Genomic DNA, 23,344 nt, shown 5'->3' with positions numbered 1-23,344 from the left:
CAGGTCAACCTGAGACTTGGGAACTTCATTTATTTTCTACTTCAATTATGAACAATAAGACCAAAGCAGGTTTCCTACAAAGAACAATGTCATTTTAATTCCAGAAATTCTGGCTGTATTAGGGCATGAGACATCCTTACTCAAAACATATTGATGGTGATTAATGCTAGAATCAGCCTGACAATAGCTGGGCTTTGAAGTAAGTGATCTCTTTAAATCACTAGCATAAAACTCAAGAACTACTCAGAGGCAGGGACAGGGGTGAAGTCAGTTTGGTGTGGCATAAAAAACTATGAATTTGTTGTCAGAAGATTGGGATTAGAATCCCACTTCTGGCATTTAGTAGCTGCAAAACCTTGAGAAAGCCATATATTCTCTAGAGTTTCAGTTTCCTCGTATCTGTAAAATGAGAATAGCAGGGTTGTTGTAATGATCAGTTGAGAAAAAGAGCAATTTACAAATTGTGAAGTCCTTTACTTACCATTAGATATTTTCATTAGGGCTAGGGAGCATGCTGGAGCAATGGTTCTTTTAAAAATCAATATTTATTAAGAAGGACCCATGGAGTCTAAGACTAAGAATCATGGTACTCTCTGAGGCTATCTGAAATACCCATTTAGAAGCTACTGTTTTAAGTCTTAATGAGAGAGTTCAAGTGCCAAGAAAGGACAGCTACCAGAAATTCAAGGGTTCTAAGGCAAAGATGCCGAACCACAAGACTCTTGAATGCCGCTAGAACCAGGTTAATATATAACTGGGAAATATCTAACAAAATAAATATAAATAGAATATAATAGAATGTTGATATGTGATTTTTCTATATGCATATAAAATATGCATCTGCAAAGATTCTTATGTTACATAAGGATATGGATATTATATGTGTATATATACATGTATAAAACATATCTGATATAGGATACATATATATTATATGTACATTATATATTCCAAATCTTATAATAAGATTGTAACAGCTATAGCTATAAGGACGAAAGAAGAGATTATTAACAATAATTACAGGTCTCATCTGCAAGACTCAGTATTTTTTTCTATTAGAATGTAAATAACTGCTGGCCCCTACTTCTATTTGAGTTTGACATCACTGCTATAAGGTATGGTTTTTGCTTATCTCTATATTACGCTAATGCTATCTAATGGAGGAAACAATCAGACAGCATGATTAACAGAAAAAAGCAGCAGCAGATAATAAAAAAGAACAGGTTCTGAAATGAAATCTTCTAATGCTAACCAAAAGGCCAGCTATTCTTATGAGGACTATAGCAGTGTCTGATATTACAGGACTCAATGGACTTCTCCTGATATTTGGACTACATTTGACTTTTATAAAAGCATTAGGATTATATATAAGGAATTAGGATTTGACTGGCATAGGAAACTCTTGGTATGAGAAATACCAGATTATGCAATATTACCAAGAGTTACCTGAGAAAAATAGAGGTTAAGAAACTTTTCCAGGTTCACACAGCTACTAAATGTCAAAAGGGGGATCTGAACCCAGGTCTTCTTGACTTCAAGTCCAGTATTTTATCTATTATGCCAAGTGACTTCTAGGATTAGTTTCAGTAAAACATTGTACAACAGATGAGCAAATGGACTTGCAAATGATCACTCTCAAAAAATATAAAGATTAAGCCAGTATCAGTCAGACTAGATCTGCTTCATCTATTCTGTTTAGGCTACTTTTAGCAAGTTTATTCATTCTGAAGTGTGGGCCTTAGAAGAGTTTACAATATGTTAAATACCTTCCCTTTCCCAGTGCTGGATCTGCTCTTGGTCCCTTGTAGCACTGCCCAATACTTCTCGAGGTACAGGCTCCATCCGCGCATCTACCTTCTCCTGACAAGAAGACTGATTAAATCCTTCCATCGCCTTTCGGAAAAAGCAGTTCAATTCTTCAAAATTAATTGCTTGCAGTTCTTCATAAAGTTCCACTTGTTGGGCTTCTTCCAACTCATCCCAGGACTGCAGTAGGTGATCTTGTCCAGCTTTGGACAACCTACACTTGAGCTCATTCACATTCATAATATCAGCTTTCCAAATCTTGTAATAAAAAGGCTGTAAGCTATAACTGTAAGGATGAAAGAGAACAATCATTAATAATAAGTATAACTTTCATATGCAAGACAGTACTTTCTATTAAAATGTAAATTTTAATACAATTTAAGAGTAAATACCTGTTATTAATTTTTTTAAATAAAGTTAAAGCAAGTAGCATCAATCTTTTAGATACTATGTTTCCTAGAAGAAGTTATAATTGTAAACTAAAAACTATTAAGATGAAAGAAAAATAGTGAAACAATGTAGCACAATAGATAAGCAGTCAAAGATGGACAGTTTTCAAAAGAACTGAAAACTATTAGCAACTATATGAAAGAATGCTTCAAATCATGAAAAATAAGAGAATGCAAATCAAAATAACCATGGGGTTCATCACATACTCTGCAAACTGGTAAAGATGACAAAAGATGAATATCTCCAATACTGGGAGAGGGGTAGCAAGGTGGCTTAGTAGATAAAGAGTCAGAACTAGAGACCTGGGTCCTGGATTCAAATCTGAAATTAGATAATTCCTAGCTATGTGACCCTGGGCAAATCACTTAACCCGAATTGCCTAAACATTACTGTTCTTTTTTTCCTGGGAACCAATACTTAGTATTGACTCTAACATGGAAAGTAAGGGTTTAAAAAATAATAATAGAAAGATAGGCCCACTGGTGCATTATTGGTTGCAATTGTGCAAATAAAGTAACTAAAATGTCAATACTATTAAAAGAAAGATAACGTTAGAGCTCTAAACCTATCTTCCTTATAATAATACCCTTGACCCAGAGATTTTATTATTAGGCCTCTACTCCCATGGAAGGTCACTGATAGGAAAAAGTCTTTATTTATACCAAAAAATATTTATACCAAAATTATAACAGCACTTTCGTATTAGTAAAGAACTAGAAACAAAGTAGAGGCCCATGGAAAATTCTTCTCTACTGAATACTTATATGACCTTGAGTAAGTCACTTTGTTCTCTCTACCTTAGTATCCTATAGAATTATCAGGGTGATCTAAATCAACAACCCTCTGATCTAGGTGCCATCATTATTCCCATTTTATAATTGAGTGAACTAAGGCAAATAGAGGTTAAGTGACTTACCCAGAATCACAAAGCAAATCTAGCCTCAGATACCAGAACTCAGGTCTAGGACGGCTGAAGGCACAGCATTCTATCTACTGTGCCCTCTTGCTATACCAAGGCTTCACATGACTGCCACAGGGGTCCATCACACACACTCACACAAGGTGACAAATCCCTGTGCTTAATGACTTCTAAAATCCTTTGAAGCTCTGGATCCTGAGATATTAAGGACTCACGTTTATATGGCACTTCAAGGTTGGTAAAGTACTTTCCATCCGATCTGTGTAGGCTGTCATTAAAATACTATTATCCCCATTTTACAGAAGAGGAAACAGCTCCAAGAAGTTTACCAGATTATGCAATCTCAGAAGATCTAGAGCTGGAAAGGAGCCTAGAGGTCATCTACTCCACCCCACCCCACCCCCATTTGATAGATGAGGATAAGGTGCCTGGCTCACAATTACATGGTGACAGTGACATAACCCCTGTAAAAAGTTTTGCAAACCTGAAAGCCCTCTATAAATGCTAGCTAGCACTGTCATTAGCCTCATCCTCACTCTCATTACAGTAAACATCAGAGCAGTTTCCAGCTCAGTTTTTCTAACTCCAGGACCAGAGCTCTTTCCACTATACGGTACTGCCTCTAATCCAGTAGGAAGCCCAATGAGGAGGCAACTTCAGGAACCCAATGATGAAATAGCAAGGCCCTAGACCAGGAGGATGAGATAGTAGCAGGAGACACAGATGTGAGAGACAATACAAAAGGAGGAGCCCACAGGTCTTTGTAGTTCCAATGATGTGAGGAAATGAGAGAGGAAGGGGTGTCTCAATTCCAAAAGAAAATAATCCATCAGCTCCCCCCACTCATCAGTGTATAAAAAGTAAAAAATTATAAAGTATATACATTTCATCCATCTCAATAAAAAGTAGTATTGAGTTCTCTATTACTTACTAACGGTGTTCGCTATGACACCCAACAGAATGAGGATGTACAAATGAAGCCATCTGAAGATTTTCTTCAGTTCAAATGGATCATATGATTTGTTCACAAAATTTTAAAACATTGAAAATTATCTAAAATGGACATTTTATTACTGTCAAATCAATGAACACTTTGGTTTAAAATTGCTAGACTAAATCCACAAATACCGATTTGAATGACTAAGCTTGACCCCAAAGGAAAGAGATGAGAAGAAGCAGGGAACCAGGGGTATGTGACACTGCATCAGTCATTTTTAAAAAATATGTTGGTCTATCTTGTTATCTTTTTCTTGTTTTATTCTTTGTTATAAGACAGTTCCCTAGGACAGGCAGGGAAGGAACAGAGTGGGAAATATAGGTGAAGATATCAAAAAAGAAAACAATAACATCTGATTTGACAAAATACAGCAAAAGAACGTCTTTGATTTGTCATTGAAAGCCCTTCCCTACCTTTCAGTCCTCCTATCTCAGTGATGGCAAACCTTTTAAAGACTCTTACAGCATGTGAGCCCCTCATCCCTGCCTTACCCCAAGCAGAAAAGGGAAGAAGCGCCCCCATTGGCTTGCTGGACACTTGGATGGAGAATCATGTGAGAAATGTCCTCAGACACACATGGAAGGGGAGCAATCCCCTCCAGTACATATGCCATAGGATTGCCAACACAGTCCTTATATTCCTCACCTTCACACACTCTGGTTTAGCCAAGTTGGCCTTCTTCCTGTTCAGCACCCTCCTCCCTCTGTCTCATGTCTCCCTGCCTTTGTTCTGGCTGTTGCCCAGGCCTGGAATGCCCTCCCTCCTTATCTCAGCTTCTTAGGCTCCTTAGCCACCAACAACACTCAGCTCAAGTGCCACCTTCTTCATAAAGCTTTTCATGATTTCCCCAGATGTTAATTCCCTTGCCTCTCAAAAATGATATTGTATATACTTACATATGCAGAGATACTATTTCTCCTTTAGAATGTAAGTTCCTTGAAGACAAAATGGTTTCATTTTCACCCTCTATACCCTAGTACCTGGCATAGGTGCGTCTGGCACATAGTAGGAACTTAACAAATACTTGTCCACTAACTGAGATGAGAAATGCTGCTTCTTGCCTGAGTGGCCCATTCTTTCCAAAAACCTACCCCCAAAACCAATAAAAAGTATGATAGCTTTTGAGAGAAATTGAAGGCATAATGACAATATAAAACAGTTATAACCAGGAGCAAGGTCAGTTCCTTCCCAAAGACAAAAGCAAAAGATAGTCCTTGCCTTTAATATGCTGAAGGAGACAATAACCAAATATATATATATATATATATATATAAGCTATATACTGGATAAATGGTAAATAATTATGAGAAGAAAAGCACTAAATTAAGAGGGATTAGGAAAGGTTTCTTCCAAATTCACTGGGAATGATACTGAAAAAAACCCCCACCAGAAAGCCAAACTCTGAATAACTGTAAAAACACCAAAGTTCCCTGCAAACACATAAAGAAGCATCCCTCCCTCTAGAGAGGGAGGAGGCAACAAGGTCAAAATCCTCCCTATATGGCCAGATGCAGTTGCTCACCTGGATATCTGGGCTTAACTGCTTGTCACAAGAAAGGATTCAATTGGGAAGATGAAGATTCCCTAACCCCATCAATGGTGATGACATAAAAAAAAAAGCAGCATCAATAAAACATTTTGTATATGCTGCAGAGATAGAATCAACCAGAAGGTATGGGAAATAGGTCACAAAAACAAAATGCCCGATTACCAATGATAAGAGTCACAAAACAAGGGAACTGTATGTGTTTCCAATTGATAATAAACCAAGATCCTGAATATTCACAAGAAAATGAAAATGACTTGCAATAAACCTTAAGCCAGACACCTCAGGGACCCAGGGAAGGATAAATGGAAAAGGTGATTCCCTAAACTATACCTAAAAGGAAAAAAGAGACTGAGATGAGAAGAGTCTAGAGGCCAGGCCTTTGGGAGAGCTTCTATCAGGACACAGGGAAGGCCCAGTGAGTTTCTGGAAATATTTGGAAGTCCACTATTGCTGTAATTTGCAATCTGTCTAAAAGAGTGGGGATAGGCTGAGGTGTGGATGGATTTAAATGCCAGGCTAAGGAGTTTGGGCTTCATGTTCGATGGAGAGCAGTGAAGTGTCTTGAGGAGATTTGTTTACTGGCTAAGAAGGGCAGATCAGAAAAGAGAGGCTAGAAATAAGGAATAAAAGTAGAGGGATAGAAGCAATGAGGACCTGACCTAGAATGAAGCCTATGTGAATGGAGAGAAAGGATTTTAGGATTATAGATCTAGCACTTTTGGTCCTACAACTCTAATTTTATAAAAATTAGAAAACTGAGGCTCAGGGAGATTAAATGATTTGCCCTGGGTCACAGTGAGTAGAAGCTTGAGGCAAAATTCAAACCCAGATACTGCAGATGCCAAGTCCAGAGTGTTCTGATGCTGCTTCTCTACAAGAGGTATTTAGTCTCAACAAGACTGCAAATTTTTCTCATTTCTTGACAAAAGAATGAAGCTTCAAGCAATTTTCCTTCTGTATCTACAACAGGTGAGTAAACAAAAAACAAAACCTCACTCAAAAAAAAGGCAATTTAAAAAGATACCATCTTCACCCAAAAGCAGATAACTGAAAACTCATACAAACAACAAAGTAAAAAAATATATTTTTTTCCATTATAAAAATCAATTATCAAAGAACACCATGGATGGTCTATGAAAGTCCATAATATACTTTGGGCTGATCCCTTATATGAGTTCATAATAGTCCTTGATTTCATTTTTGACACAAATAGATTGCCTGTGATTTTTTTTAACTTCCATTCAAGTCCTACTCTGACTTGGCTGGAGAGTAGAACAACATTAAAAAGGGAGAAAGACATCTGAAAACTTGTAAGAAAGAAGGAAATGAGAGGCTCTTCCCAAGGAAGAGGGAGATCCATACACTGAAGAGCAAAGGCATATTCTCCCAGGAGTAATTCTGTGGATGTATGGCTGCTATCAAAGAAGAGATCACTCAGAAGGGACGCCTTGCTGGAGGGAGCTGAAGCAGCTTTTTTGTCCACCTAGGAACAGGCTTTCTTCCCTGTTCTTGAGACATGTCCAACTAGATAACTATTTCCTATTTGTTTTTCTGTTCCATTCCTTTCTGTTATCTTCTGAAATATGGCTCTGGAAGAATCGTAGTAGTTGTCCTTCACTTTCAAAGAGGACCAATGGCATCATGATGTTGGGGTTATGATGGGCAATATCTTGACTTGCTCATGAATTGGATTTAAGTGAGGCAGAGCTGCACAAAGCCTCTCTCTCTGTCTTGCAGTCATCAAAGTACAACAGCAAGACAAAAATCAAAATGACTGCAATGAAGTAGATGACCTTGGCATCTTCTACATCTGAACAAGCTCTAAGTGCACCACAGGATCTGCTTAATTGCCTTCATGGCTGTTAGAATAAATTGTTCTCATCTGCCAAGGGAAGCTTTCCTAAGTTTGGAGTAGACCTCTAATTCTCTGGATGGAGCCCTGAAAAGGGTTTGGCAAGCCCTGGGAGCTTCCTGGACATTCCATACACCCCTCTGGAAGAATATACCTCATTCAAAACAAACAGAATGAAAATTTTAAGGGGTTAGGAATTTAGGTAGCCTTATGTGGTAAAAGACATACTCATGAAAAAGCCCCAAAATAAGAGGAAACAAGAATGAAGAATGCATTTGGGTGAAAATCAGTGTTAGGAAAAATAGAAGCTGTTTTATCATTATCGTTATCATTATCATTAGAGATGATACAGAGACCACCAGGACAGAAAAAAGGAAATAGATGAGCAGATGGAGAAATAAATCACAAGTCTGACAAAGAGGTATGATTTGGTAGTAATAACAGATTCCAATTACTTTTTAAATTTAGTTTAGTTTTTTATTTAACAAAATTTATTTTCACTTTTCTCTCCACCTCTATCCCCAATGGGAAAAAAAAGAAAACCCTTCTTCCAAATATGCAAAATCAAGAAAAATAAATTCTCACATTAGCCATATCCAAAAATATGTCTCATCCTGCATGTTGTGTTCATCACCTTTCTGTTAGGAGTTTGATAGCTTGCTTGAGTATTGATCTGGGATTATAGCTGTTGAATGCACTGATCAGAATTCTTAAGTTTTTCAAAATTGTTTTTCTTTATAATATGATTATTATTGTATAAATGGTTCTATTTCTGTTCACTCTGTATCCCTTCATATAAGTCTTTCAAGGATTTTTTAACTCTTTCATCATTTTGTATGGCATAAATAGTATTCCATTCCATTCATATACCATAGTTCAGCCATTCCCCAATTCATGGACACCCCCTTACTTTCCAGTCCTCTGATGCAACAAAACATTTCTGTATACATAGTTAAAGAACTTCAATTATCTGAGCACATACAACAACTCTTTCTCTGTCAAAAGCAGAAAATTGTTGACTTTAACTTAAAAATAATTTCCTCCTTCAAAAGACAGATATACATCCAAAAGGAAATTCTTTTCTGACTAATTATTAAAACAAAGAAGAACAGACTGTTTGTGTGTAAATAGATGGAAACCTTGAAAGATATGGCCCTTCTTTTCCATTTTATAATTTCTAAGAGAAGACAGGAAAACCAGGGGAAAATTGACAAGCATCCAAGATTCTGAAATTTTCAAAGGATTCAGAAGAATAAATGTTCCTATACTAGAATTCCAGAAGGAAAGTCAGTCTTGAAAGGATGAGAAAGTCTCAGGAATAAAAATCCAGCTCCTCTGAGGAAGGAAAAGGGGGGTTGCCTAAAAACTAATATGGATGCAAAAGGCACCTATGAGCCCATTTAAATTTTTAACAAGGTATGTGGAGAAAATGGAAACAAGAATAGTTATAATGGAAGATGAATACAAAGCATAGCCTAGACCCATAAGAAAGTGCTAAAATAGAATAGGTGAGGCTGTTAAAGAAAGCTAAGAATAGGGCAGAGGTTGGGGCAGCTGTGTAGTTCAGTGGACTGAGAGCCTAGAGGTTCCTAGAGATGGGAGATTCTAGGTTCAAATCTGGCCTCGGACACTTCCCAGCTGGGTGACCCTGGGTAAGTCACTTAACCCCCATTGCCTAGCCCTTACCATTCTCCTGCCTTGGAACTAAGACATAGTATTGATTCTAAGCAGAAGGAAAGGTTTTTTTTTTTTTTTTAAAGAAAGGGTATAAAAAAAGAAAGAAAGCTAAGAATGAAAAGGAAGATTGTTTCAAGTTTAAAGCAAAGAGGTGGATCAGAAAAGGAATCTGATGACTGAGAGAGAAGGTAAAACTGATCAACTCCTTTTTTATTTGTTTTCTTTACCAAGATGATCTCTGAGTGGAAAGAACAGAACAAAAAACGGATAACATGGAGTTGATATCTAAAATAAGTAAAGAGATGTTAAAAGCATCTAGCTATTATAATGAATTCAAGCCACCTTGCTCAGAAAAGGAAGGGAGATGCTTTGGAAACTGTGCTGGCTTTGAAGCCAAAGGAGCTGGGTTTAAATTCTTGCCTCAACATTTAATAAGTAAGACCTTGGTAAAATTACTTATTCTTTTTTATGGACCTCATTGTCCTTACCCTAAAACATGGGAGTTAAAATCAATGATCTCTAAGGTCTCTTTTAGCTCTAAATGTACGTACAGTCCAATGATTAGCCACATTATAAATATAAATTACCAAAAGAACAAGCAGAATGGTTTACCAAATCACTACTGGCAATCTGTGAAAAGACTGTGGGTAACAGAAGTACTGCAAACAGACAAATGTCATGATTTTCCAAAAAATGAGAAGGATGGAACCTGCACACTAAAACTTCCAGCAAAGTTTTCGACTATATTAATAAAGCATGGTTAGAGAACATTTAGAAAAGGTAATGATCACAAAAATAATTCTTTTTTTTTTTTTTGGACAGTGTTAGGATACTGATAGGTTAGAAGAACAACATAATAGTTTACTTAAATCTTATCAAAGATTTGACCTCACCCTCTCAAGATATTCTTGTGGAAAAGATAGATTGAGTTCAGCAATATTACAATGTCAGAGGCAGAGAAAACAGAGAATATCACACTGATTTAATGGCTAAATCCAAAAAGGAGTCATCAATAGTTTAATATTAACTTGGAAAAGGGTCTCCAGTGGGGTATACTTAGGCTCAATGTTCAATCCTGTGTTATCTGACATTTTAATCAATAATTTGCATAAGGGAATAAATGGCATGCTTACTAAGTTTACAAATGGTACTAAATTGCTTCCAATTCCAATTCCAATGCTAGCAAACATGCTGAATGACAAGGTCAGAATCCAGAGATCTTGACAAGCTAGAACACTGTTACAAATCAAATAAGAAGAAACTGAATAGAGATAAAAGTTCATTTTACATCCTATATTTAAATGTCAAGTTTATTGTGATCAAACAATAAACTTAAGTTGAAGATGGAAGAGGTATTCAATGCAGAAGTTAACCTAGTCCGAGGAGCATTCAATAAACAATATCAAAATACTGCACTAGAAATAAGATGTAAAAAAAAAAAAGTTCCTGCCCTCCCAGGGCTTGCAATCAACTAGAGAGGTTCAAACAAGTAAACCAATAACTATCAGCATAATACCCTGAGGAGATTAGAGAACATTTACAATTTAAAAAGTGAAGTATTCTTCCCAACAGATTAAAGAAGAGTGAATTCCAGGTTTGCAGAGAAAGGGCAAGAGTGATGGAATGTCAAATTCAAGGAACAATAAGTAGCACAGCTTGGATGGAATAAAAAGAGTGAAGAGAAGAGTAAGGTGAAATAAATTTCAAAATTGGACTAGAATCAGATAGGCTTTAATATGCAAAGGGATTTAATGCTAAACTGAGGAATATGTATTTTATTCTTTGGACAATAGGAAACCAAGGAAGATTATTAATAAGCAAAGGAGTGGCCTACTCGATCTTGTACTTGAAAGATTATTTTAGCAGTTAGGAAGATGGATCAGAGAAGGGAAAGACCAAAAACCATGAGTCCAATGAGGAGGCTGTTGCAATCAGGAAAATAGGGTCTTAAACTAGAGGAGAAAATGAGACATAATCAAGAGTTGACAAACTTTGGCAATTATGAAGAATGGAAAAGGTCACTAAAAGGAGGGAAGTGCCCTTAACTGAAATAGGGAAGGTTAGAATAGTTGAGAGTTGAGGGTTGAGGGGGCAGGGAAGGGGAGATAATCAGTTTCATTTTAGATATGTTTAATTTAAGATACTTATAGGACATCCAGTTAGAGATGTCCAACAGGCTATGATATCAGACTAGAATTCAGGAGAGTGGAAAGTTGGAAACAGGTCTGATAATCATCTACAAAGAATAAAGGTGGCTAATGAGATCACCACCAAAAAATAATAATAGTAGAGAGATGGCTATGGTTTGAATCCTGGGGTATGTATACTCACACAACTCAGTAATGTATGGATGTTCAGTCTCAGCAAAAGACCCTGAAAAGAAGTAGGGCTAAAGAAGAGCAAGGTAATAGAACCAAGGAAGAACGCGTTAAGTAGTGTGGAGAAGTCAAGGATGTGGGATGACAAAAGGTCAAAGGATTAAGAGATCATTGGGAAAGTAAAAAGGGTAGCTTCAGTTAAACATTAAGATCAGAAGCCAGACTGCCACAAATTCAGGACAGAGAGGAAAGGCAATAAATGAAAACAACAGGAAAACATACGCAAAGCACTTTACAAACCTTCAAGTGCTAGGTACATGTTATTTCATTATGCCATTTTCAAGGAGTTTCATGAAAACAAAGTCATCCAATGATGCTTTGATGTAGGAAAATTATAGCTGATTTTGAGATCAAGCATATGACCACCACAATGCTTTGTTAAATAAAAAATTTAAGTCCCAGACTTTGAGGACATTGACAAATTGAGAAATCAGAGGTGTTTGAAGAGTCATTAACAAATATATTGAAATCTTCAAGTTAAAAACTCCAAGAGAGGGGAGGAGCAAGAAAGTATATCAGGTACTAAACTCCTTGAGAAAAAAAGGGAGAATGAACTGAGGTACCACAGAGGACTATGATCAGGATCTGGAACTAGTGAACCTCAAAGAGAGAGAAGTTTCTGAGTCAAAGAGGGCAAATATAGTATAGAAATAAGAGGAGCAAGAAGGATGCCTACTTCTCCACTTGGCTCAGTGTTTTCAGAGGAATTTTGGGGAAGGGCATGAGAAAATCTGTGAGTCTGATTTCTGTGAGATCAAGAAAATTAAAGGAAGGTGAGAAGGGCAAACCCAAATACAAGAGAATCACAATATCCAGGAATAAGGAGGGGATAGTCCCCATGTACTGTCAGGGACAGAGTCTGACTTTTAGTTCTGAGTACATTTCAGAAAGGACACTGACTAACTAGGTGTGTTCAGGAAGGAAAATGGAGGATGGTTAAGGGCATTAAGTTCCTGCCATATGAGGCTCAGTTCAAAGAACACAGAAGGTTCAGCTTAAAGAAAAGATGACTTGAGGGTTGGAAGAGAAGAGACATGCTAGCTGTCTTTAAGCAATGAAGCAGGGATTCAATTTGTTCTTCTGGACCAATGGACAGAACTAGGAATAGTGGACACAAGTTGCAAAGAGGAAAATTTAGGATGGATATAAGGGAAAACTTAGTAATCATTGGAGTTGTCAGAAAATGGAATGAACTCGTTTGGGAAGTGGTAAATTCTCCCTCACTGGAGATCTTCAAACAAAGGCAAGATGACCACTTGTCAGAAAGGATCTGTTTCAGGTACTGTTTGATTTCATGGTCATTGAGTTCCCTTCCAACTCTGAAATTCTATGATTCTGTGAAAGATGATGTAGGAAGTTTGGTGCAGGAATAAAGGAATAAGAAACAACTATTATATCATTGGTCTCACAAACACAGTACTAGTCTTTCCATTCCCATCAAAGGAAATCAATGGAAATAAAATGCCTGGCACATAGTAGGTGCTATATAAATCCTTATTCCCTTCCCCTCCCTTTCTATTCTCTAACCCCTCCCTCTCAATTCCACTGAGATATGAACATGTGGCAACAAAAAGGAACAAATAGGATAGCTAGTCACAGATTTTTGGCCTACACGAAGTGCTTTCCTAAAAGAAGATTCTAAATGATTACTCTGAGGATAATACAGAAGATACAAGTGAGACCAGGGCTGCAGGGAACTGTTGAGAACTATTTATACATAAGGAAAAGGAGGACTGAAGAGAATGGTTTTTCAATCCAAGTACTTGCCAAGCCCTATAGTCTGTCTAGATTCTAAAATGAGATAAAAGTAGATGAATTCACTGTAATATGGCTACAGATAAGTAACATTCAACAAGGTCATATAGATAATATGTGCCCAGTGCTAGAATAAGAACAAGATCTTCTGACTTCAAATCAAATCTGAACTTCCATTAGAAAACTTTTGCAACTCTGATTTCTATAATTCTGCTTTCCAGATTAAAAAACAAAACATGTCACTGCTCTAGAAATCATTCTGATGTGGTCAGAAAGTCTTATGTTTTTCTTTAACCTGTGAAATTGTGCCTCCTGTAGGTCACATGGGTTTCCACTGCCAAACTATTCATCACTAAAAGGCTAATTGACAATGTCGGATACATTTAATTAAAGGAGGAAAGAGTAACCCTTAAAGTACAGGCTTAGAAAAAGAATCATCACCTGGCAGATATTTCTAGTACCTTTCTTGTTAACCGTATATTTGTTAGGTGTGTAAACCTGGGCAAGTCACATGAGCCCAATTGCCTACTCCTTATCATTTCACCTGCCTTCTAATTGATACTTGGTTTCAATTCTAAGAATGGAGATGAGGGTTATTTTTTTTAATAGTATATTTGTTTTGAAGCCAACTTCAACAAACATTAAAACAAAACTTGTTACAAGTATTTGTCTCTCCAGAAAGGTTGAAGTACAATAAGTACACAAACTGTTAAAATTTTGTCAAAAAGACAAAGGGGTAAAAAATAACATTAAATGGGAACATGAGTCAAAATTCTCATGGGCAACCATTTGCTAAGGTAAAGGCAGTTACTACTTTGAAAACTAGTACTGGAGAGCTACAATACTTGATCCTGTAAATGCTTGGCAACATATTCAAGGAAGCATTTCTAGGTTACTGCTAAATAAGCCAAATGACTAATGGAGAAGACTTGGACAATTATATTCAGTTTCTTCCAACTCAACAGTCTTCACCCCACCCCCAAAACACACAATAAATCTCACCAGGACTTCCTTAACTCAAACGAACTATATAATCATATCCTTATAAAAGCAGTAAAGTACCATTAGCATGTCATTCACCAAGTTACCTATAAACTATTCACAGCTTTGCTATAGCTTTGGCCCAAACTCTGATACAAAATCAGCAAACCTATATGTTCAGGATACACAGCCTCCTCCCCTCTGTTCTTAAAAGGATTCCTCCAAAGTCTATACTTCGCCCAAAAAACATCATTAACAATAACTCCCAGCCTCCCTCCAAAATGGAATTTCAAAATAAAAGAAAACAAGAAGAAATCAGTTGCCCACCCTGCTCCCCACTAACAGCAGCACGTACCCACCTACCAGAGGGTCCTCCTGCAGAAGCCCCCAGAGAGAGCCCCAATGCCCACCTTGGCCTCACCTTTGACCATACGGATCACTCCCTTCCCCAGCCCAATTCCCACTGCTGATCTCCCTCCCCACCCAAAACCGCTTGATGTCATTGGCCAGTCAAGGAAAGCCCACACTAGCCCAGGAGTTCCCTGACTTTCCCCCAGCACCTGGTCTTGGTACAGCGCTTGCCCGACATAAAATAAGCGTTTAATTTGTGCTTATTCCCAGGCCCTCGCCCCCTGACATCTTTCTCCATGGGACCCCGCTGCCCACCCCACATCCAGCAGCCCAACCAGCTTAACTGGCAAGGGAAAGGGAAGCAGGCAGGGCATCAGGGCGCACGCGTGCCCATCCGCGTGGACAAGCCCACGAGCACGCGTGGAGGATGTGTCGGTGCCCGCAACCTGTGCTGCGCGTGCGCGATGGAGCCCACCCTCACGAAGGGAGGCAGAGGAGCAGGGCAGTAGCTCACCTCCTCCCCAGCAGCACCCGGATCTCAATGTCTCAGCTGGACCGCTCGGGGCGCCTGTGGCCGCCCCTCCTTTATAGCCCAGGGCGAGCCTCCGGCAAGCCCGCCCCCGTTTGCCCGTGCCCAGTGGTTCAACCCGGCTGGGGGCGGAGCCGGGGGGGCGGGCACGGAGGCCCCGCCCCGGACCGGACACGTCAGCGCCCGGAGCGCCACGGCGACGGGGCTGGTGCTGAGAGGGGCTGCCGGGCCAGATGGGGCGGGGCGCCTATACGTCACTCCCTCCGGGAGGCCCAATGGGGTTGGACGTCCCGGAAGGAGGCGGGCCCCGCCCCTCTGGGGCCGGGACCAGGTGGCAGTTGCGTCAGTCTGACTGGTGGGCGCGGCCGCTCCTGGATGCTGTGGTGGTGACGCTGTCTGTTGCTCAGGAGAGGTGACTTCTGAAGGAGCTGCTGCGGCTTCGTCCGTTATCTTCTTCCCTTCTTGGGCCCGGCCCACGTCCTTCCCTGCCCCTGACAAGGGGGATGAATTCCAACTGATATTGGCATTCCAGGCCCTCCACAATCTGATGCCAATCTTCACTGCTTCCGGCTTTCCTCCCTCCCTGTCCTCCTCCGAGGATTGCCTGAGACTTTGCTTGACCCCAGTTCTGCAATCCCAAATCTTCCCTACCTGTCCAGGCTTAGTTCAGGAGCCCCGTCCTCTGTTCGCTCTTCCAGGATTTCCCCCGCACCCCCCAAAAAAATAGTTTTACAAGAATTAAAGCTGGAAGGCTTAAGGCCTTAGAGATCAAGTAGCCCAAAGATCTCATTGTAGGGGCCAGGTGAGTGGCTCAGTGGATTGAGAGCCAGGCCTAGAGATGGGAGGTCCTAGGTTCAAATTTGACCTCAGACACTTCCCAGCTGTGTGACCCTGGGCAAGTCACTTGACCCCCATTACCTAGCCCTGACCACTCTTCTGCCTTGGAGCTCCAACATGGAAGGTAAGGGTTTTTTTTAAAAAATTAAAAAAAAAAAAAAGATCTCTTTGTACATACTTGGATACCAAAGCCCAAGAAAAGGAAGTGGTGTACAGGTTTACTATGTTCAAAATTTCATAGAAATCTGTGGATTTAGAGTTGGAAGGAACTTTAGAGATCCAAGCAGGCAGTGTGCAGATTTGGAAACTGAGACCAAGAAAGATTGATTGGCCACACAATTGGTAAAGTGGTAGAGGAGGGATTCCAACCTAGACATTCCAACTCTAGTTGAGTTACCCAATTAACCACAAATTACAGAGCAGAGCCTTTTTGATCCAGAGGCATATAAGAGACCTCTGGAAGTGCTTTGGGGAGCCCTCAGAACGTGCATAGATATAGATAGCCTGTTCTAATCTTGGTTAGAAGATACAAATAATTCCTGTAATTACAAATTTCCTTTAAGATGGTGGTAAACTGATTGGGACTCGGCCCTGCACAATTAGGGGTGTCTCTTCTCTAATGCCATCAGCTCAAGCCTCCATTCTTGGTGTGTTCTACTCTCCCACACATATTGTTAATAGTCACTTGTTCCCTGGTTCCATTTTAACAACTTAACATTGATTAACATTTACAAAGGAATATTTACTTCAAAGTTGTATCAAGAATAGAAATACAGTATATTCAATGCCCTGATGACTCTCTCCTTTCTGTCATCTCAATGTTTGGGGAAAGTGGGCTCAGACTCAGTACAATTTCTATATAGCATTAGTTCCTTCACATTTACATCCAAATGTTGCATCACTACAGAACAGGTCATATTCTCAGCTACTATGGGCTGGGTCCCAAAGGTCATTCTTTGTTTCTTGGAGCATCATTGATAGACCAGCTTCAAAGTCCAAATAGATTTGACTCCCAAGATTCCAAGACTCATACTTTCCACTTTTGAAACTCACAAGGCAAGAATCTACAACTTTCTTCACTTAATAAATATTGAGGCAGACCAAGAATCAAAGCTTTGGTTGTTCACTAGGTCTTATGTCAGCCTGAGAGGGAGATGACCCAAAGCCTCTCCTCTTATAGCATTGTCTCTACCTGGACATCATCAGTAAAGGAGTCAGAAGGAGAAAAGGGGTCCAACCAAGAGAGAGAGACCAAGGCTGACTAATACCTTTTGAAGCACCACCAGTTCCAATTCTAATGTTGTAGCCAGTCAAAGAAGCTGATGTTAGCTAACTGGAATCAGTTACAGAATATTTTTTCATGCTACAAAGTCTCTCAAAGGCACTCCTATTATATATCACCATCACTTCCCTGGGAACAGTCTCTGCTGGTGAATTATATAAGGATAGGGCTTATTGATCAGTTTCTTAGGAAAGAAATACAGATCCACTTTTGTGGGGAAAGGGGGAAATTTGTGCCCATGTCCAGTTTCCTTCCCCTTAGAAGCATTTCATGGCTTCAGAAGTACATGTAAGAAGTGCTAATTATTTTGCAGGCAACTTTAATCATAGGATGATGGGATCATTGGCCTAGGATTAGAAGAGCCCTCAGAAGGCACTTAGTAGAGACCCCACTTTTAAAGATGAAGAGTGTCTTGTCTAAACTTAACAGACTATGTTCCTCAATCTCAACCTCATGTATTTTGAATTCCCCAGTCTGTGGTCCTGGAATATGACCTTCAAGCCACAAAAGGGACATTTTCTGGGCAGCACTAGTTTTGATAATTCTTTCCAAACTGTCTGAGTTTGCAAGTCCACCATTTCAAGGAATAAGGACTTCTAGAAAAAGAACAAGATTTCCTAAAGCACAATGTTCCTTGGAGAAATAAGAGCATCACTTGGCAAATTAATACAACATCCTAGCTAGAAAACAAAAGCCATTAGTAACATAGTTCAGGTCAGAAATGGAAGGAATTGGTTAGTAGCCCTCAGAGTATATTTCCTTTCCAGGGTTGGGGGGAGGGGAAGAGAGGAGGTATCTAAATAAAGTCCAGATGCCAGATGTCAAATTACGAGATGTCTGCCCTGGATGGGAGGAGTTCTCTGATGTCCACACTCCACCCTTTCTAATCAGAGGAAGAAAGACTCAAGGACAGAGGAGGTATGAATTCTAATCACAAAGCTTCACAGAGGAGATGGCAACCTTGGAGATGAACATTAAAGGATGAATAAAAAATTTAACTGAACAGATAAAAGAAGATATCAGTGGGGAAAGCATCCCAGGAAGTCAGAACCCCCTGAGAAAAGGCATACATGGAGAAAGTATATCATATAGTTCAATTTTCATATAAAGGGCATAAAGCTGAGAAAAGGATGGTAAGTAAGGCTGACTGACATCAGATTGTGGAGGGCCTAGAATGACAAACTAACATTTTAATTTTACTTTCCAAAAGGAAGCCATCTTATAAGCAAATGGACAACATGATCAGTACTATGAATAAGGAAAAGCTGACTTGTAATTAATCAGATAAATGTTCCAATGAAGAGAACAGCAGAAAAGGAGACAAGATTCCTACAAGGTTATATTATCCAATACCCTCATTTTACATTGGAGTGCCAGAGAAGTTAAGTGACTTCCTCCTTCAAGGCTGATACTATTTCACTTTTGCCACTGAATTCCTAGTACCCAGTACTAATACCTCCAGACCTAACTGGTATAGTTGCAAGATTCAATGTCTGACAGATAGGAGGTGCTTAATAAATTCTTATTGGTCAAGTGATTAGTTGTCCAAAGACAGATAGGTAGAAAGGGGCAAAGTTGAGAATAAAACTCAGACTCTGACTTCAAAAACAGGATTCCTTTATTTGCACCATTCAGCCTTCCTCTTATGAAAATAGGAAAAATACAATGCTAGAATTCTAGTACAGGTATCTTTGGTGAACATTAAGATAAGGGCTAAGTTTAGATAGCTCCAGATTCCCAAAGGTCTCTTTACTATTTCTGGTTCCTTATGTACAGAGTAATACCTTCAGAAGGAGGCAAAGTCCTAGCTTCACCTTGACTGCAGAGTAACCAGGCTTATCTCCCAATTTGAAATATCTGTCCTTTAAGACTCTTACAACAGTGGTCCTTTAATAATGATAGAAAGAACTTTGCCAAGCTCTTATCTGGTGAAAAGAGATATCAGTCTAAACTAAGAGAAAGTTCCTGAACCTATGAGGATGAGAAAGGGAAATGTGTGGAAGAACACAGTGATGTATTTCTTGGCCTATCGTGTGCTTATGGCACACTGTCAGAATTCCCCTTGTGGAAAGGCCATGTCACAAAAATAAGAATACAGCATCATTCAAATTCTTTAAAATGACAGACATGGGAATGTTCATCTTAGAAATTAAATGATCCAGAAGATCATAGACTTGCAGGTGAAAGGGACTTGAGAGGCCATCTATCCAATCCTTTTATTTTACAGATGAGGAAAAAGAGCCACAGAGATGAAATAGTTTGCCAAAGGTTACACAAAGTAATGACATCAGAGGTAGAATTTAAACTCAGCTCCTCTGACTATGAAGATTACAGGATCCTTTTTCTGATTACCAAACTTACTACCAAATATGTACTATTAATAATTTAGTATGTATTAGAAGAGGAATAGGGAATGATAGAACTATGAGGCTGCTGTGTATCTGTAGTGTTTTGGACCAATACTTCCAGAACTAATTGGTATAGTTTCAGGATTCAATGAATGAGCTTTTAATTTTAATTTCATTGGTGTAGATTGCAACCCTGCTGCATTTCATACTGTGTAATTCTTGTTCCTTGTCTTTCAGTAAATTCTTCACAAATGACCTATCCAATGAGCTAAAGACCTTCAGTACATATCTCTTGAAGAGATGTGGGAGGAGTCATTGAGTTGGGGCCAGAATTTAGTAAAGAAATTAAATTGATCTAGATTGCATTTGGAAAATTGCATGTCTTCTTCAAACCCCCAAATTACAGGTCACCTAAAAGGCAATGAAAGGGTATGTATCAGTTAATCAATAAAATGTATTAATTGCCTACTATGTACCAGACATGATACTAAGTTCTGAGAATACGACAAAAAAAGATACACTCCCTGTCCTCAAGAAGTTTATGTTCTATCAGAAAAGTTAACATATACATATATAGTCACATACAAAACATTGGGGGGGGGGGCATGGCAATAGGCCATAACTAATTTTTCATCACTTTTTGGGACACAAGTGGCATACAAGATAATATCAAGACAAAATGTGACAAAAATAGTGTCCCAGTCTAGTAGCATAAATAAAATGTTCAATCAAATTTGCTGAATACATTTTTCACTAAATGGTTATTTTGTTCAAAGATACTGTTCTAGGCATCTTGGAAAGAGGGTGTATATACCTGCTGCCCTCAAGTTCCTTACAATCTATTTCAGTATATGAGATATATATGAACCATACCAAGAAGTATCCTCAATAAAGCATATGGTACACTGTAACACAAATAATGTAAACAAATTCTATTACAATAATTATTATGACCTTTAGTAAGCCACTTCATCTATGCATGCCAAATGAAAAGCACATACAATAGGATGTGGAGTTCATGAATAGGTACAGGAAATAGGAATTCAGAAAAGAAATTTCTGTGGATTGCTACAATCAGGGAAGTCTTTGTAAAGGAAGGAATTAGATGTGGGTCCTGAAGGATGGGTAAACTGTTAATATACAGAGAGGAATGGCAAGGTAGAGAATTTGGATATGAAAATGACTTAAGAAATTATTTAGTTTAACTCTTTCATTTTACAGACAAGGAAACTAGGGCCACAAAAGAAGTGACTTTGCCCTGGATGCCATTTAATTAGTAATAGTTAATTAGTAATGATTCAATTTCAGGTCTTCTGACATCAAACCAGTGTTCTTCTCATTATGTGACTTTGCATTATTTTCATGACAAAAGAATGGCTAGAGAAGAAATATAAAACCAGAAATATATAAGGTGCATTCAGAGGATAGCAATAGATTATTTTAGTGGGGAAAGATGGTTCCCATAAGGGAGGAATGAAAATTTTAAAGCCTTAGCTCACGGTTTTGAGATTATGGGGATTCAAGGAGAAATGAGGAGCCAAGACTGCGGCTTAGAGATAGCAAAAGCTCAGAGCTCCACAAACCCTTCCTCACCAATCAAAAACACAATGCTTTGAGGGGACTGAAAACCATATCTAACAACAGGATAGAACTAGGGAACCCTCCTCCTGGACCCAACTTAAAAGGTACCCCCCCCCAAAAAAAGCCTGAATTCAGGAACATGCAAGTTTAAGGGGGAGGAAGAAGGAAGGTCCCAGGAGCCCTCCCCCACCTAGAGTGCTGAGCCTCTCAGCAGTGGCTAGAATCTCTGGGTGTGTAAGGGCGCTAATCTGGAGGGAGTATTTTACTGGCACAGCTGTGCCAGGCTCAGGGCATTGAACACAGGTGAAATAGAGGCAGCTGGAGAAGCACAGAGCAGGCAGCCTAGTTGCAGCCAAGACTCCCCACTTGAGGTTTTGCCCACAGGGCACAGCCAGCTTCCCAGATCAACTCTGCCTTAACTCAATCTCATCAATAGGGCAGATAAGAAGCCTTCAGAGGGCAGGGAAGCTTAAGCTCCAATACCCCTCCCCCACAGACTGATCTGAAAGCCTTGCTGTCAAAGCTCCAAGGGGAAAAGACAGCAACAATCTAAAGGCAATAACTTTAACAAGAGGGTGGGAAGCCCAGTTCCTTCTCAGCTTCTACTGTCAACTGGAGAAGATCTGACTAACCTGTTCAATCAATAAAACAGAGAAGAAGCCTCTTCAGGACATAACAGCTTAAACCCACAGATCCAGCACATAATGAGAGGAGCAAAACTAAGGCAACTACAGGGGGAAAGAAGGGGAAAATATGAATTAAACAACAGAAAAAGAAAGAAGAAATTACAATTGACAACTTCTATCCAGGCAATGAACAGAGGAAGATCAAGGAACACAAAGCAAAAACAAAGACACTCCAGTGAATTGGATACAAGCTTTGGAACAACTCAAAATACAATTCAAAACACAAGAGGTGAAAACAACTGGGAAAAGAACTTAAAAAGCATCTGGAAACAGGGGCTCTTGAACTAAAACAAGAAAACAGTGTCTTGAAAGCCAAAATTAACGAGATTGAAAATGAGGCAAAGAAAATGAAAGATCCGAAGGAGATGGATAACCAAAAATCCAGGGAAGAAATTCAGTCTAAAAATTAGAATCCAACAACTAGGAGCAAATGATTTCATAAGGCAGCAGGAAACTATAAAACAAAATCAAAAGAATGAAAAAATTGAGGAAAATATTAAACATCTCCTCCACAAAATGGAAGATTTAGAAATCGGGTCCAGGAGGGACAACTTAAGAATCATTGGACTACCAGAAGATCATGACAAAAGGAGAAATCTGGACATAATTTTACAGGAAATTATCCAAGAAAACTCCCCCAACATTTTGGAGCAAGAGGGAAAAGTGGAGATTGAAAGAATCCACAGATCACCTCCTGTACATAATCCTCAATTGACAACACCCAGGAATGTTATAGTCAAATTCAAGAACTACGAGAGCAAGGAAAAAATATTACAAGCTGCTAAGAAGTCATTCAGATACCATGGAACCACAGTTAGGATAACACAGGATCTGGCTGCATCAACACTGAAGGACCAAAAGGTATGGAACATGATATTCCAGAAAGCAAGGGAAGAAGGTCTACAGCCAAGAATCAACTACCCAGAAAAAATGACTATATTATTGTAGGGGAAAGTATGGTCATTTAAAAAAAAATAGAAGACTTCCAAGCATTCATAAAGAAAAGATCAGACTTGAACAGAAAGTTTGATGCCCAATCACAGAACTCAAGAGAATCATCAAAGGTAATTAAGAAAGTGAAAAATAAACAAAAAAAAAAAACTTTTTTAAGGGATGCAATAAGTTAAAATGATTGGTATCCCTAAGAGAAAAGAGGATATTGGTAACTCTTAAAAATTATTATCACCTGGGTAGCTAGAAGAATTATACTTAGAGGGAACAGTGAAAAACTGTATGGGATGAAATGCCAAGACACACACACACACACACACACACACACACACACACACACATACGTGTGTGTGTGTATAGGTAAACAAATAGGTAAAAAAAGAGGTTACTACTAAGAGAAATGGGAAAAGAGACA

At 39.0% G+C, this 23,344-nt stretch overlaps 1 protein-coding gene and 1 long non-coding RNA gene across 8 annotated transcripts in view; one reads left to right on the top strand and one right to left on the bottom strand.

Moving 5' to 3' along the window:
- The window catches only part of UAP1 (UDP-N-acetylglucosamine pyrophosphorylase 1), a 49,511-nt gene extending 34,138 nt beyond the window's left edge, over positions 1–15,373 (bottom strand). Inside the window, exons 1-2 of one of the 7 annotated variants that reach the window (XM_003340118.4) lie at positions 15,230–15,373; positions 1,767–2,092 (exon numbers count right to left, since the gene is read on the bottom strand). In XM_003340118.4, the coding sequence (XP_003340166.1) occupies positions 1,767–2,046 (280 nt within the window). In that variant the 5' untranslated portion in view covers positions 2,047–2,092; positions 15,230–15,373. Of the gene's footprint in view, positions 1–1,766; positions 2,093–14,723; positions 15,150–15,229 lie in introns of those variants that run through there. The other 6 variants (XM_056815463.1, XM_016429916.2, XM_056815461.1 and 3 more) reach the window with 6 other exon arrangements.
- A 105-nt stretch (positions 15,374–15,478) lies between these two features.
- Positions 15,479–23,130, top strand: LOC130457087 (uncharacterized). The gene is made up of 2 exons (XR_008916088.1): positions 15,479–16,205; positions 18,574–23,130. It is a non-coding gene; the product is annotated as an uncharacterized LOC130457087 (long non-coding RNA).
- The last annotated feature ends 214 nt before the right edge of the window (positions 23,131–23,344 follow it).

The sequence above is a fragment of the Monodelphis domestica genome, chromosome 2 (genome assembly GCF_027887165.1).
Source record: "Monodelphis domestica isolate mMonDom1 chromosome 2, mMonDom1.pri, whole genome shotgun sequence".
NCBI lineage: Eukaryota > Metazoa > Chordata > Mammalia > Didelphimorphia > Didelphidae > Monodelphis > Monodelphis domestica.
This window is presented reverse-complemented; position numbering and strand designations above follow the sequence as displayed.